Here is a 15,961-nt window from a genome sequence, read left to right on the forward strand (position 1 = left end):
TCCCAATAAGTAAGTGAAGTAAATACGGTATTTTATTTTGTAATCAGCAAAATGTTTTCTGTAATAAAACTGAGTAACTAATTTGAAAACAATATAAAACTTTACAGCTTACTTGGTGATTAAAGAAAGGACAAGGGGGCTGAATGTGCGATTGCTATAAGTGGTGGATATTATATTTTACATGCAGTAGAAGTGATATAGCTGTTTGTTTTTACAAATAAAAAAAAAATTAATAAACTGAAAAGCTTTATTAATTTGCATCTTTCTGTTTCTTCAAAATATAATTACAAACTTGTTTCTCACAAATAATTATTTATAATCGTTTATATTTAAGATCGTACTGTTGTTAAAAATTACGAATAGATTTTGTAAACATGCGTTAAAAATTTGTTGATGTTGTCGAAACCGTGTTGTATTTGCTTATTGTGTACTGGCACAATGAAGTGACGTTTTTCTCAACACTGTGCTAGTTGAATCTTTTATTTAGTTAGAACGTTTTTTCCATACATCAACGTTTCGGGCATTAGCCCCTCATGCGTTAAAAAGTTTTCCATTCATTAGCTAAGCATATGGATCAGCAGCTACGTAAAAGAATTTCTGTAGAAAATGGCTATTGCTCTTCTTTCCCTGCTGTTATGTAAACTTAAACAAGGGAAAATATAGAAATCTTGTCGAGTTTGTCGCTTAAATTTTGCAATTTCGAACTTTGTGCATGAGTTTGTGTGAAATTATAACGTTTATTTCTGTTTATATTTTAGGATGGAGTAAATATTGATAATAAAAAATCGAAATTGTGTATAAAAAGCATTAATGCTATTAAATTATGGTTAATAAAGGTCGAGAGACTGTGTAAAGATACTGAATTTGTGTCATATCATATAACATATGGCGCCATAAACAATTTTATTTATCATGATCAGTAATCAGTACATCATACTTTTCCTTTAAGGATAGACATGGGCCAGTGACGGTTGACGGACAGACGACAATGGAAATTTGTCTACGTTTTTTCAAATTGCAGCCCACTGTTGTTAAAAAATTAGATAACTTCATGTGAGTCAAATATTACAGCAGTTTACCACAAGTTATAAATAGTCTTTACAAAACAACTATTGAATTCGCAGTGCTTTCTGAATAGTTTTACAAAGCATTGCGAATTCTATAGTTCACTTTCTTTACTACGTTTAACGTTTGCATGCTGTAGCTTTACTAGTTGTTCAGGTAAACACTTGAAACACAACAATTTGCAAGTTCAGTACAATAAACAAGAGTTTATAAATGTTATTAGTCAGAGAATGTTGTGAATATTAGAAGCCCCAACATTATAGTTCAAATTTAACATTTTTTACTTTAACTTTCGAACAACACATTACTTTCTATGTTTTAAAACTATCGGAGAGATTAAAGATTTGATTATGTTTAACTTAAACGAATAACAGAAAACGTGTTTTCCTTTAAGTTGCTTATCTTTATTCATACTTACTTCTTACTCTACTTATGAATATTTGTTTATTCGAGTACTAAATATCATTATTAAATATCTGAACATCAGTATTGATAATTGTTTTATTTACTTTATAGATTTCATGCGAAATCGATCAACGGATTTAACGGAGACCAATGAAAGATATGAAACGGTCACGAAATCCTTACACTTAAATATAAATGTGACCCGTAGGCTTTAAGAAATAGTGTAATTTGTTATTTACAGTTTTTCCTATAAGAAATTCGAAAGTAATTTGAAATAAAGTAGTCTGTTTGAAAAAGCCAACGTTCCTGTCGTTCGTAATGTTTAATTAACAAACTATACTAATTTCATTGTCTTGTCTGTCAATGAAAAAAACATGAATTAGACTCACTATACGTTTTGTTATTTGAAACCAAAAAAATGTAGAAATAATTTACTTTAAAACGACTGTATACTACACTAAAAACGTAAATTACTATTTTAAAGGAAAATAACTTAAAACATAACCGTAATACTATGTGCTTAAAAACATTTATTTTACAATTAAACTACGTTGTAAACTAACAAAATTTCATTACCTAACGACTCATATCGTTTAAAGTTTCAACTCACTTATTTCTTCACAGTTAACTTCGTTACTGAAAAATACACGCCATTTTATAAACAGAGTTTATACTTTCCTGTTATTTCAAAACTCTGTCGTATATTTAACACTCGTCTACATCATCACACATTTTGAATTTTGTTTACTCGCAGATTTAAGTACAATACGATCACGTAAAGTCTCGTATTGCTCCAAAGAAATAACATATCTGTCAGAAATTCCTCGGAATACTTCAACTTCCAATGCAACCAATTCTTCATTTTTACTGACTTTTAATAATTTCAGCTGGTCGTCAGACAAATTCAAATTGAGTTTTACATTCGTGAATCTACTGATTTCTGTAGACGTACGCGATATTAATCCAATAAGAAAAATGTCCAAGTTTTTTGTGGTCATTACATCAATGAAATCGATCATGTGTGAAACAGTTTCTCTGATATCGTATACATTTCTTGTAAACGTAATCTCAAGATGTACGTTCTCCTCAAGTGTGAGGAGAACGTACATCTTCGTCTTATTTTTTAAAGTATACCTGATTAAACAGAACAGAGGGTCATACTCAGTGTTGTCATCCAGTTCTTCCCAAATAAATACAAATGTCTCACTGAAATGAAAATATAACGTTGTGAATTCATACCGCTCCAATAACCTTGGGAGATAACAAAAACAGTTCCAATAACGAATAATTACTTTGGCATTACAACAGAATTGTTGCCAGTTTCTTTTCAGTTTGATTTCCTTATGAGCGCGAAACAGGAATTTAAGAGAAAACATTTTCCCTTCTATATCTGTTAAGACCTTTTTGGGTAAAGGATCATCATTATAAAATCCCAATAAAAATAATAACTCCGTTTCTTCAATATTATTTGGAAATGAAACAATTCCGATATACATAAATAAAGCTGACAGAAATTCGCCAAATGTGCAATGTACAAAACTGTATCGAATTATATTATCGCATTGAGAAAAGGAATCCAGAGTAAGAATGTCCAGACCCATAACAAAATTGTATTCATCTTCTTTAGGAAAAGAGCACCTCAATTGTTCTGATGTGATAGAGCTTGAGTGTGTATGTAATTCTCCTAATTTCAGTAGCAAATTTTCTCCAAGAAAATATTTTCCTCTTTCAAACTTACCGTTCTGATTTGTTTTTCTAACATAACGTTCAGTTATCAAAGAGAATACTCGAATGTATAAATCTGTCATCGTTTGAAGTTTCTTTATTTCTTCATTTTGATGAAGACAACACAACATGTGCAGCATCAGAGGACATTCGGATATTTCGTTGTAAAAATCGTTATCTTTCGCAGAAGAAATGAGTTCATTTGGTTCACTCTTATCTTCTTTAAACGTTAATTGAACATATTTATTTTGAAGAACTATTTCTTTTGGAGAATAGGTTTCTTCCAGTAAAGAAATAAGTTCATTTGCTTTACTCTGGTCTTTTTTAAACATTAATTGAACATATTTCTTCCGATATTCTGGAGAAAACCCTTCTATAGAAAACCTCATGTTCATATGTTCCCTGATGTCTTCTGCTGCTTCAAGTCGACTCGTAACCATAATCGTCATTCGACGAGAAATATATAAAGATTCCTGTCTTATAAATGTTATAATTTTAGATTTATCTACAATCTCATCCAACCCATCCAAAATCACTAAAATATTCCGTTGTCTGTCTTGAAATTTCCAATCTTTATTAATTGACGAGTATTCGTGCATATTATTGAGTAATGCATCATTTACACTTCTATCGCCCAATTCTCTTAAAATTACAATAAAAGTTAAATCAAAGTGTTTGAGGTAATTCGTGGTTGCCCAGTCGTACACAATTTTTTTACAAAGAGTGGTTTTGCCATAACCGGGATCTCCAGTCACTAAAATAGTTTGGTGTCCATCTTGTTCTATAGAAAATATCTCATTTAAGCTTATTTTCTCCCCGCTTTTCTTGCCAAATAAATCTGCCTTTTCTACTCTCAATTCTATGAAATAATCCTTTAATGGAAAATCGTGCCTCTTGCCTTCCCACAAAAAGGATCTCATGTAGGAAAAGTAGGTCATGTATTTGTTTTTCAACATCTGGCAGCAACTGTTGAACATTTCTGGAGGAAAAAAAAACAAAAAAAATCATTATTTAATGAAATAACATGATAGCTGTTTTTAGTTTACTTAGAAATATTCAAAAATTTAATCCGTTTTTACTAAAAAAAATTCCAGACAATATGAAGGGTATACCATATCATATGCCACTAATCATTCGAAATGAATTTTGTTCTTTCGCTGCTTCCTAGTAATAAAAGCATATGAAAATTTGCTTGAAATGCTCTGAATGTAACCAACTAAAAAAATTACGTATCTGACATATTCCCAACAGTATACTGTACTTTTGAAATTCCCTGGTTAGATTTTAATATTAACATTTGTAGTAATCAACAAAGCATCGAATCACAAAAAGAGGGTCTCGTATTCGACTGAAATCTCTGTTAATGGTGGCAATGGTACAGAGAATGGTGGGAAGAGTCCCGGACATAGTCGTTGAGTTTCCATTTTATCCTGGGCTCTGAGACTATCCACTAAGTCTAGTAAAATTTATACATCATAATACATCTCGTAATTTTATATTAGGCATCGAAAAGTTAAATCCAAATGTTACCACATTTAATCCCACTGGAAGGCACTCCACGTAAAGAAACACTAATCTTAATCGATAGAAATGGCTTTTATTAAAAGCAGATAATTTACAAAGAATTCGCATTTCTAAACTTCAACCACAAAATAATTATAAATGTTAGTATAAAGCAGTTAACATTTTTTGGAATACTCACCACGTTTCCACTCCTTAAGGAATTCATTTCTGTTTGTACTATAATTATGTGATATATAATTAGACACATAACTAATATTTTATGCATTTTGGGTTTGAGGAAAGTTAGATCAAAGCTTTTCTTCAAAGTGAGAGCTAAACGGATAAATCATATTGCAGGAAATGCGGCTGAACTGTCTATAATAAATAAACTTAACTTTGTTTATTAACTTTGTAAACTTAACACTGTTTTCTTTGTCGTTTTTATGTTATTTTTTAAACTTTAACTTCTCTTTTTCAACTTTGAGTTCAAATGATAAACAAACCTTCTACACCACTTTATGTATCACATTATGTGCAGCTAGTTTAAATAAACCAGCAACGAGTTGCTTAACTTTCCCGGCAACATTTAAAACTTTACTGTCGAAATCTGTTATCATGTTTCATTTAAAAAACATCTTTTTATTTTTAAATTAACTGTTATAAAATGGCAAAATGCTTAATTTTAAGCGTAGGAATGAGTTTTATAAACAAAAAATTCTAAATGCTAATAATGAGTAAAATCGTGATTATGTCCCACCCTACTGGAGATACACATGAGCCCCATTTTCTCCCTACCTCCTCGACCTTTATCCATCAAAATTTAACAATGTGAATCTTCCAAATAAACAAACCTTCTTGCAAAAGTTCAATAATTTTCGACACGAAGCACAGGACTTATTAAGCTTCAAACAGTGTGAACATATTTGAAGCTATAAAAGACTTAATAATAATATAATTTTTTGACACGATTTTTTTTATCGTTTTCACAGACCAACAGTGTGAACATACATGTGCCACACAAGCACTAACACCCATACATTCAGAAATTACTCCGAATATTTTTTTGCATTATTCGACGTTCAAGCTGTCCTATGTCCGAAAATGTATAAATCTGGAATATAAATTATGCCAGAGTCCCATACTGTCCTTCTGTTATAACAGCCGAAAGAGTAAAATCCGCGGAAAATAAAAGGATATTTAAACGTCTCATTGTAAACGAATAAACCATACGAAAGAGTAACAAAGTTGTTTATCAGAGGATAACTTATCTGTGATCGGAGAGTCAACACCGCTTCGATGCAACGTCACTGTGTCCCGTTCGACACAAGCCAATGGCGAATTGGGTTTAATTACTTACTAACTCGGTCACGCGAGCGGTCGCTGATCAGCCAGGCTAGACTTTTATCAATAATCGTATCCACTTGATAACCGATAACACCACTCCAACGACATAAGTAGAGAGTAGTGAGGCCTACCTTTCTCCCTCTCGAAATATTTTAATAAGAAGCGGTTGATCTTCTCGTCCTAACTGTAGTAACACAGACAAACAGCATACACTTCACCCAGACATTAAAGGAAGTACTTTTACGCAATTCTAAAACGAAACTGTACATTAACCTTGAGAAGTTTTACTGTTAACTGCTTCCATCTATTGACAGTGTTCTGCGAAATTATAAATTGATAACTGTAAATAAGTAGTAAGCAAGCTGAAATGTTAATTTTGTGTACAGGTTTCCTAGAGAAGTGTTATCGACACAACTATCATACACTAGAAAAAGAATTGTTCTTATCAATATTTTTATATTAATAATAGAAGTTATATTTACTGTACGTATTGTATGTAATACAGCGGCGCTCCCAATAAGTAAGTGAAGTAAATACGGTATTTTATTTTGTAATCAGCAAAATGTTTTCTGTAATAAAACTGAGTAACTAATTTGAAAACAATATAAAACTTTACAGCTTACTTGGTGATTAAAGAAAGGACAAGGGGGCTCAATGTGCGATTGCTATAAGTGGTGGATATTATATTTTACATGCAGTAGAAGTGATATAGCTGTTTGTTTTTACAAATAAAAAAAAAATTAATAAACTGAAAAGCTTTATTAATTTGCATCTTTCTGTTTCTTCAAAATATAATTACAAACTTGTTTCTCACAAATAATTATTTATAATCGTTTATATTTAAGATCGTACTGTTGTTAAAAATTACGAATAGATTTTGTAAACATGCGTTAAAAATTTGTTGATGTTGTCGAAACCGTGTTGTATTTGCTTATTGTGTACTGGCACAATGAAGTGACGTTTTTCTCAACACTGTGCTAGTTGAATCTTTTATTTAGTTAGAACGTTTTTTCCATACATCAACGTTTCGGGCATTAGCCCCTCATGCGTTAAAAAGTTTTCCATTCATTAGCTAAGCATATGGATCAGCAGCTACGTAAAAGAATTTCTGTAGAAAATGGCTATTGCTCTTCTTTCCCTGCTGTTATGTAAACTTAAACAAGGGAAAATATAGAAATCTTGTCGAGTTTGTCGCTTAAATTTTGCAATTTCGAACTTTGTGCATGAGTTTGTGTGAAATTATAACGTTTATTTCTGTTTATATTTTAGGATGGAGTAAATATTGATAATAAAAAATCGAAATTGTGTATAAAAAGCATTAATGCTATTAAATTATGGTTAATAAAGGTCGAGAGACTGTGTAAAGATACTGAATTTGTGTCATATCATATAACATATGGCGCCATAAACAATTTTATTTATCATGATCAGTAATCAGTACATCATACTTTTCCTTTAAGGATAGACATGGGCCAGTGACGGTTGACGGACAGACGACAATGGAAATTTGTCTACGTTTTTTCAAATTGCAGCCCACTGTTGTTAAAAAATTAGATAACTTCATGTGAGTCAAATATTACAGCAGTTTACCACAAGTTATAAATAGTCTTTACAAAACAACTATTGAATTCGCAGTGCTTTCTGAATAGTTTTACAAAGCATTGCGAATTCTATAGTTCACTTTCTTTACTACGTTTAACGTTTGCATGCTGTAGCTTTACTAGTTGTTCAGGTAAACACTTGAAACACAACAATTTGCAAGTTCAGTACAATAAACAAGAGTTTATAAATGTTATTAGTCAGAGAATGTTGTGAATATTAGAAGCCCCAACATTATAGTTCAAATTTAACATTTTTTACTTTAACTTTCGAACAACACATTACTTTCTATGTTTTAAAACTATCGGAGAGATTAAAGATTTGATTATGTTTAACTTAAACGAATAACAGAAAACGTGTTTTCCTTTAAGTTGCTTATCTTTATTCATACTTACTTCTTACTCTACTTATGAATATTTGTTTATTCGAGTACTAAATATCATTATTAAATATCTGAACATCAGTATTGATAATTGTTTTATTTACTTTATAGATTTCATGCGAAATCGATCAACGGATTTAACGGAGACCAATGAAAGATATGAAACGGTCACGAAATCCTTACACTTAAATATAAATGTGACCCGTAGGCTTTAAGAAATAGTGTAATTTGTTATTTACAGTTTTTCCTATAAGAAATTCGAAAGTAATTTGAAATAAAGTAGTCTGTTTGAAAAAGCCAACGTTCCTGTCGTTCGTAATGTTTAATTAACAAACTATACTAATTTCATTGTCTTGTCTGTCAATGAAAAAAACATGAATTAGACTCACTATACGTTTTGTTATTTGAAACCAAAAAAATGTAGAAATAATTTACTTTAAAACGACTGTATACTACACTAAAAACGTAAATTACTATTTTAAAGGAAAATAACTTAAAACATAACCGTAATACTATGTGCTTAAAAACATTTATTTTACAATTAAACTACGTTGTAAACTAACAAAATTTCATTACCTAACGACTCATATCGTTTAAAGTTTCAACTCACTTATTTCTTCACAGTTAACTTCGTTACTGAAAAATACACGCCATTTTATAAACAGAGTTTATACTTTCCTGTTATTTCAAAACTCTGTCGTATATTTAACACTCGTCTACATCATCACACATTTTGAATTTTGTTTACTCGCAGATTTAAGTACAATACGATCACGTAAAGTCTCGTATTGCTCCAAAGAAATAACATATCTGTCAGAAATTCCTCGGAATACTTCAACTTCCAATGCAACCAATTCTTCATTTTTACTGACTTTTAATAATTTCAGCTGATCGTCGGACAAATTCAAATTGAGATTTACATTCGTAAATTTATCGATTTTTGTAGTCGTAGGAAATATTAGTCCAATAAGAAAAATGTCCAAGTTTTTTGTGGTCATTACATCAATGAAATCGATCATGTGTGAAACAGTTTCTCTGATATCATATACATTTCCTGTAAACGTAATCTCAAGTGTGAGGAGAACGTACATTTTCGTCTTATTTCTTAAAGTAGACCTGATTAAACGGAACAGAGGGTCATGCTCAGTGTTGTCATCCAGTTCTTCCCAAATAAATACAAATGTCTCACTGAAATGAAAATATAACGTTGTGAATTCATACCGCTCCAATAACCTTGGGAGATAACAAAAACAGTTCCAATAACGAATAATTACTTTGGCATTACAACAGAATTGTTGCCAGTTTCTTTTCAGTTTGATTTCCTTATGAGCGCGAAGCAGGAATTTAGGAGAAAACATTTTCCCTTCTATATCTGTTAAGACCTTTTTGGGTAAAGGTTCCTCGTTATAAAATCCCAATAAAAATAATAACTCCGTTTCTTCAATATTATTTGGAAATGAAACAATTCCGATATACATAAATAAAGCTGATAGAAATTCGCCAAATGTGCGATGTACAAAACTGTATCGAATTATATTATCGCTTTGAGAAATGGAATCGGGAGTAAGAATGTCTAGACCCATAACAAAATTGTATTCATCTTCTTTTGGAAAAGAGCACCTCAATTGTTCTGATGTGATAGAGCTTGAGTGTGTATGTAATTCTCCTAATTTCAGTAGCAAATTTTCTCCAAGAAAATATTTTCCTCTTTCAAACTTACCGTTCTGATTTGTTTTTCTAACATAACGTTCAGTTATCAAAGAGAATACTCGAATGTATAAATCTGTCATCGTTTGAAGTTTCTTTATTTCTTCATTTTGATGAAGACAACACAACATGTGCAGCATCAGAGGACATTCGGATATTTCGTTGTAAAAATCGTTATCTTTCGCAGAAGAAATGAGTTCATTTGGTTCACTCTTATCTTCTTTAAACGTTAATTGAACATATTTATTTTGAAGAACTATTTCTTTTGGAGAATAGGTTTCTTCCAGTAAAGAAATAAGTTCATTTGCTTTACTCTGGTCTTTTTTAAACATTAATTGAACATATTTCTTCCGATATTCTGGAGAAAACCCTTCTATAGAAAACCTCATGTTCATATGTTCCCTGATGTCTTCTGCTGCTTCAAGTCGACTCGTAACCATAATCGTCATTCGACGAGAAATATATAAAGATTCCTGTCTTATAAATGTTATAATTTTAGATTTATCTACAATCTCATCCAACCCATCCAAAATCACTAAAATATTCCGTTGTCTGTCTTGAAATTTCCAATCTTTATTAATTGACGAGTATTCGTGCATATTATTGAGTAATGCATCATTTACACTTCTATCGCCCAATTCTCTTAAAATTACAATAAAAGTTAAATCAAAGTGTTTGAGGTAATTCGTGGTTGCCCAGTCGTACACAATTTTTTTACAAAGAGTGGTTTTGCCATAACCGGGATCTCCAGTCACTAAAATAGTTTGGTGTCCATCTTGTTCTATAGAAAATATCTCATTTAAGCTTATTTTCTCCCCGCTTTTCTTGCCAAATAAATCTGCCTTTTCTACTCTCAATTCTATGAAATAATCCTTTAATGGAAAATCGTGCCTCTTGCCTTCCCACAAAAAGGATCTCATGTAGGAAAAGTAGGTCATGTATTTGTTTTTCAACATCTGGCAGCAACTGTTGAACATTTCTGGAGGAAAAAAAAACAAAAAAAATCATTATTTAATGAAATAACATGATAGCTGTTTTTAGTTTACTTAGAAATATTCAAAAATTTAATCCGTTTTTACTAAAAAAAATTCCAGACAATATGAAGGGTATACCATATCATATGCCACTAATCATTCGAAATGAATATTGATCCTTCGCTGCTTCCTAATGTAATAAGCATATGAAAATTTGCTTGAATCAGCCTTCATATTAGTTTGCTCACAATATTATTTCGGGGTCCAACTACAACGATCATTTGCCACTACTATAAAAAATAACGTACAAAAATATTGCGGTTTCTGCTGATAGCTTCCTTGAATGTCCAAAACGAAATCGTGGAAGAACTTCTTTTATTTCACATTTTATCGTGTCATAATATGTAAAATTAAAAAGTGTTTCTTAAATTCGACTAATCAATTCTATTAGAAACTGCGAACAGCTTTTGATCGCGCATCGTCTTAATTAATGATTGAATGGGCATTATCCTACCGGTAGAGTAGATCATCTTCCGGGTTTATAATTTCAATGGCTTTATTGTACAATATTGGAGTATACTAGAAAGACGATGTATAGTCTCATAAAGCAACTCCTTCCCTGCCCCGCCTAACGGCAATACAGGGTTAAAGAGACTATGCCTTGTTCATCGACTGGTCGGTACCTGACACGGTAGACAGGGACGACATAGCTGGGCCCTATGATACTTCTTTCGGGCTCCCGTCCATACCCCGGCCCAGCTCTCTAACTTGGCATAACTTTTATTTTGTGCAGCCTGTACTGCACTATGGTCCACAATACTAAACCTTTTCCAGCTATACTTACAGCTCAGACACATATATATGTATATAGATACACGGACAGCGGGGACCATGTCCCTATTAGAAGAGGGGACCCATCATATCAATTACATTAGGCTTATAGATCGAAAAGATCTATAATTATTCCCATCAATTCCTTTAGTTTCTTTAAGTTCCTTTTACTAGCTGCTAGCGTTCGAAGTACTTGTTCAGAGGGCTTAGTCCAGTCAACTTGGTCAGCCCCTAGGCGGAAGTCCCTTGTAAGGGGACAGTCAAGTACGTAATGCCTCGCGTCTCTGCGAGGACTACCACAGGGGCAGCTACCATCTCCTTGTCCAAACTTGGACTTGAAGTGGGGGAACCTCCCATGGCCAGTTAAGATTTGAGTCGACATCGAACAACAACTTATCGGAGTAAGACCAACTACAGGCACGAAGGCATAGGATGGCCTACCTACTGTACTATGAGTCCAGCGCTCGCGCCAGTATGTCATTAATCTTTGCAGTAGTGTACCTTTTATGTAAGTAGTCGAAGGTTCTACCGTCCTCGTAGACGATCTATACGTCGTCTTGTAGAACAAGTTTTGAAGCAACAGCAAAATTCTCAATTTCGCCATCCGGCCGTTAGGAATCGCAGAATAAAACATGGCAGTTTCTTTGCGGCAAGTAGACCACGTTTCGGCCACCTATTTTCACACTTAAAAAACAGATAATCAGAGAAACAACTTTATTACCTGGTAGTTCCTACTTGTATGGACCATCGACTCATCTCTCAGTTCTAGAAATGTCAGTCAACGCGTGAAGAGATTTTCTGCTGTTTTCATTCACATTCCCCATATAAAGAAAGATCAAGTTTGTTCTTTCAGGTGTGTGACTCAGATGCCATTATTCTGCACCAGAAACTGGCCGAAATTGTTTTTTATATCGTGTCACTCATGGTCTGCATAATGCTAATACATACGCCAGTGTTATCAGTTCAGAAACACGATTTCGCATTTTATACATTTCATACAGATTATTTCTAGATTAGTAAAACAGTTGATCTTTTTCTACTTGTAGAATTTATTATCAATAAGTTACGTAACCTCTAATTCAAATAGCAGCAAATTACACTCCTCCATGTCGACTGGTAAAAAAAGGATTTTCTTATAACACTTTTTCACTGTACGATACGTTTTCATATATTTAGAATATGCCAAAATTCACCTAATTCCATTAGTTATTTTGCCTTAGTTTCTCTCCTGCAGTCTAAGCGGCTATCCTACTGTCAACCCCATCATGACAGAAATTATAGAATATTGGTATGTTGCTGGTAGTATCATTCTACACGCGCAGTTATCCTGCCCTAGCCCCTACCAGCAGGATACCTTGTTGTTCATAAATTCATTAAACTTCTATGAGTGTATACGTTTCGAATGCACTTCATTAGCCCTATTTTGTTTACTACAAGAGAGATAATAAAACCATGCAATTCAAAATATGTTTTACTTTAGATAAGTATTTGCCTTTCAGAAAATTCAATTTCATAATCCTAAATTAATGAAAACTGAAACCTATTGTATGAATTTTTTAAGTTACTGTAAATATTTTCACAATTAAACAATTTACGTAATTTTTAATGTGGTAAATTAATTACAAATATTTATTCTCAGCACAAAAGAACACTGAAATTAAAATTATAATGATGTTTTCTTTTGTATTTTTATTGTAAAGACACGCACTTACCATTCCTTTCTTCATCTTCTTTTTTTACGCAACTTGCATTCGGTTCTTCAAAATGAATTTCTATTCTCGGTCCAATATGAACTTCTGTACAGTTCTTCAGCATCACCGGATATTGATTACCATTTTCCACTGAAATTATTATCCAATCAATATATTTTTATCTAATTATCTTGTAATTCGGTTAAATGATAATGAAAATAGTGCGCGTGAAACTATTTAATATATATAATAATAATTTTCTGCAATAATTTTCAGCTAATAATTTACTTGAATAATCATGAAATAATAGTTTTGTCACAGAACAATTTTCCATAATTTAAATTACAATAAAATGCATTTTTCGGACTTATTTTGCAACTTGTTTGTAATTAACTCAGCAAGAGAAAGCAGTTTTGGTGATATACGAGGTTTCCTCAGGAATGTAGACTGCCGCAAGGAAGCTGCCGTGTTTAATTTTGTCATTCCTAGCTGCCGGATCGAGAAGTTGAGAATTTCGCAGTTGCTTAAAAGCTTGTTCTGTAAGGAGATCCATAGATCCTCTTCCTACTGTAAATAAAGCGATTGAAATTATCACACCGGGCGGATGATCTACTCTACTGGTATCTGTGTCCTGTGACCGGAGGGGCGGCACCTCTTTAGTGCCTCGTTTTGCACGGAAGCCAAGACGTCGTTTTGATTCTGATTATTCAGCGTAGTAACGGTAAAAAACTGGAGTTGTTTTAGTTAATTGATTAGTAAGTTCTCTCTCCTCTCTCTGTCTCACTCACTCACTTTCTCTGTTTTTCTTTCTCGTGCTCTTTCTTCTTGTGTAATTGAATTTCTTCTCTGTGTTTCTCTTTCTCTCTCTCTTTCCCCTCACTTTCAGTCTCTTTCCTTTCTATAGTTTTCACTTCTTTAGTTGTCAAAAAATGGCTTAAACTTCTCTTAAAACTACAAATTAAGTTCTAACGACCAAAATCCATTATTGGTCTTAGCATTCAGAAAGAAAACGTTTCAAATCTTAATAAATATCTGCAAATAATTGAGCTGTTTTGAAGTTAAGACACCACTTAAATATTTTTTATTACTTTTTCTTTATAATTTCTAATCTTGATTGTGACGAATGCAAAATTAAATTAGAAAATCGTTTCTTCTCTTTTCCTGTACAGATATAAATGGGATAAATTAAATGAGGATATATCAAATACACCAGCAAAATGAATTGCATCAGCCTAGTATTTTTAAATAATAAAATTTACTTTTCAATTAACAGTTATAAGCAGAAATAACCAACATTTGTCCTAACATTATTAAAAAAATTTTATATATATGTTCATACTCTGTTATCAAATATCGTATATATCTGTAAAATATTTTATTATAAATTACAAATAGAGAATTTCTAGTAATGCTAATATATTTTTGAAATGGGAAACCAAACGTTTTTATTGTTCATAATTTTCGATATTGGGGTGAAAGTAAATGGGGATGAGACAATCACACAACACGTCATTATAATGTATATACACACACCCACGTTATTATATTGTACATTTGGTTATGTTTACCGAGTACCCAGATAGAAAATATTGTAAGATGAAACTACCCCCAAAAACATTCTTAATCTTATATAAAATCCACATAAAGCAATGTTTCTTAACATTTTTAGTAATTTACACCGCGGTGAATCACAAAACAGTCTCACTCCCCTTTTGACAATTGTATTCAAAATGGAAAAGATACAGAGGATAATAGGAAGGGTCGTAGATTTTCCAGTTTATCGTAGGCTCAGGTCATTATCGTATTTTATTTAATAATCTTTTTATATTCTTAACTGTTATAATGACAAAAATCTGAATTTTGAGGGTAGGAATGAGTTTTATAAAAAAAAAAAATGTATGTGCTAATAACGTGTAAAATCGTCATTATGGTCCCCGTTTCTCCTTACCCTTCGACCTTTAACAGCATCAATCCCCCTCATGAGTAAACCACCCTGAAAATTTCAGAAAGTTTCGACAAAAAGCACAGGAGTTATTAAGCTTCAAACAGGGTGAATATAATCGTACCACATACATACACTAAAGCATTCATACATATAGAAATTACCCCCGAATTTGTTTGCATTTCTCAACCTTTCAAGGCATCCAAGTCCGAAAATGTAAACATCTGGGGGGTCAACTTTTGCCTCATTGCCATACTTTTCCTCTGTTATAATAGCCGGAAAAGTTAAAAAAATATATTAATTCATTTACATTTTTATTGTCTATAATAAACCTTTCTATTGTTTCGAAATAATTTAAAACGCACGATCCATGACGAAATCAACTTCTGAAACACATACAAAACAGACCGTACCTGTGTATTTTATGCTTATTATATGGCACGCGCACTCAAAATAGTCTAACACCCTTGGTATAGCATATAAATAATTTATTCATTTTTAAATATTTTTTGCGACTAATAATAAGGGAAATGTTACCCTATATAAGGTAATTTATCTTTAACAAGATAAGGAACTAATTAAGTTACATCTTAAAAAGATGTTTGTTTATTTTGATTAGTTTATAATTAATTTAAAATATCAATTTATTTTTTTAAGATAATTTAGATAATTAAGATACAAACAATAAATTTAGTCTCAAAATTTATAAGAATTTAGCCTGGTATTTTAAACAATTGAAAAAAAAATAAAATAAAATAAAACACAAAATAATTTCCAGCTTTTCTCTGACTTT

At 31.9% G+C, this 15,961-nt stretch overlaps 1 protein-coding gene across 2 annotated transcripts; it reads right to left on the reverse strand.

Moving 5' to 3' along the window:
* Positions 1-257: 257 nt before the first annotated feature.
* On the reverse strand, positions 258-14,514 carry LOC111613996. Of its 2 annotated transcripts, XM_023355361.1 has the most exons (4): positions 13,597-14,514; positions 13,248-13,376; positions 9,025-10,709; positions 258-2,471 (listed from the first exon to the last, which is right to left on the reverse strand). In XM_023355361.1, coding segments are annotated over exons 1-4 (2,100 nt in total). In that variant the 5' UTR covers positions 13,598-14,514; the 3' UTR covers positions 258-2,186. The 2 variants fall into 2 exon arrangements, with proteins under 2 accessions (XP_023211129.1, XP_023211130.1); XM_023355362.1 differs by lacking the exons at positions 258-2,471; positions 13,597-14,514 and having other exon boundaries at positions 6,573-10,709; positions 13,244-13,374.
* Positions 14,515-15,961: the final 1,447 nt, after the last annotated feature.

This window comes from Centruroides sculpturatus, unplaced genomic scaffold, assembly GCF_000671375.1.
Source record: "Centruroides sculpturatus isolate CEXI.00-Female unplaced genomic scaffold, Cexi_2.0 scaffold2040, whole genome shotgun sequence".
NCBI lineage: Eukaryota > Metazoa > Arthropoda > Arachnida > Scorpiones > Buthidae > Centruroides > Centruroides sculpturatus.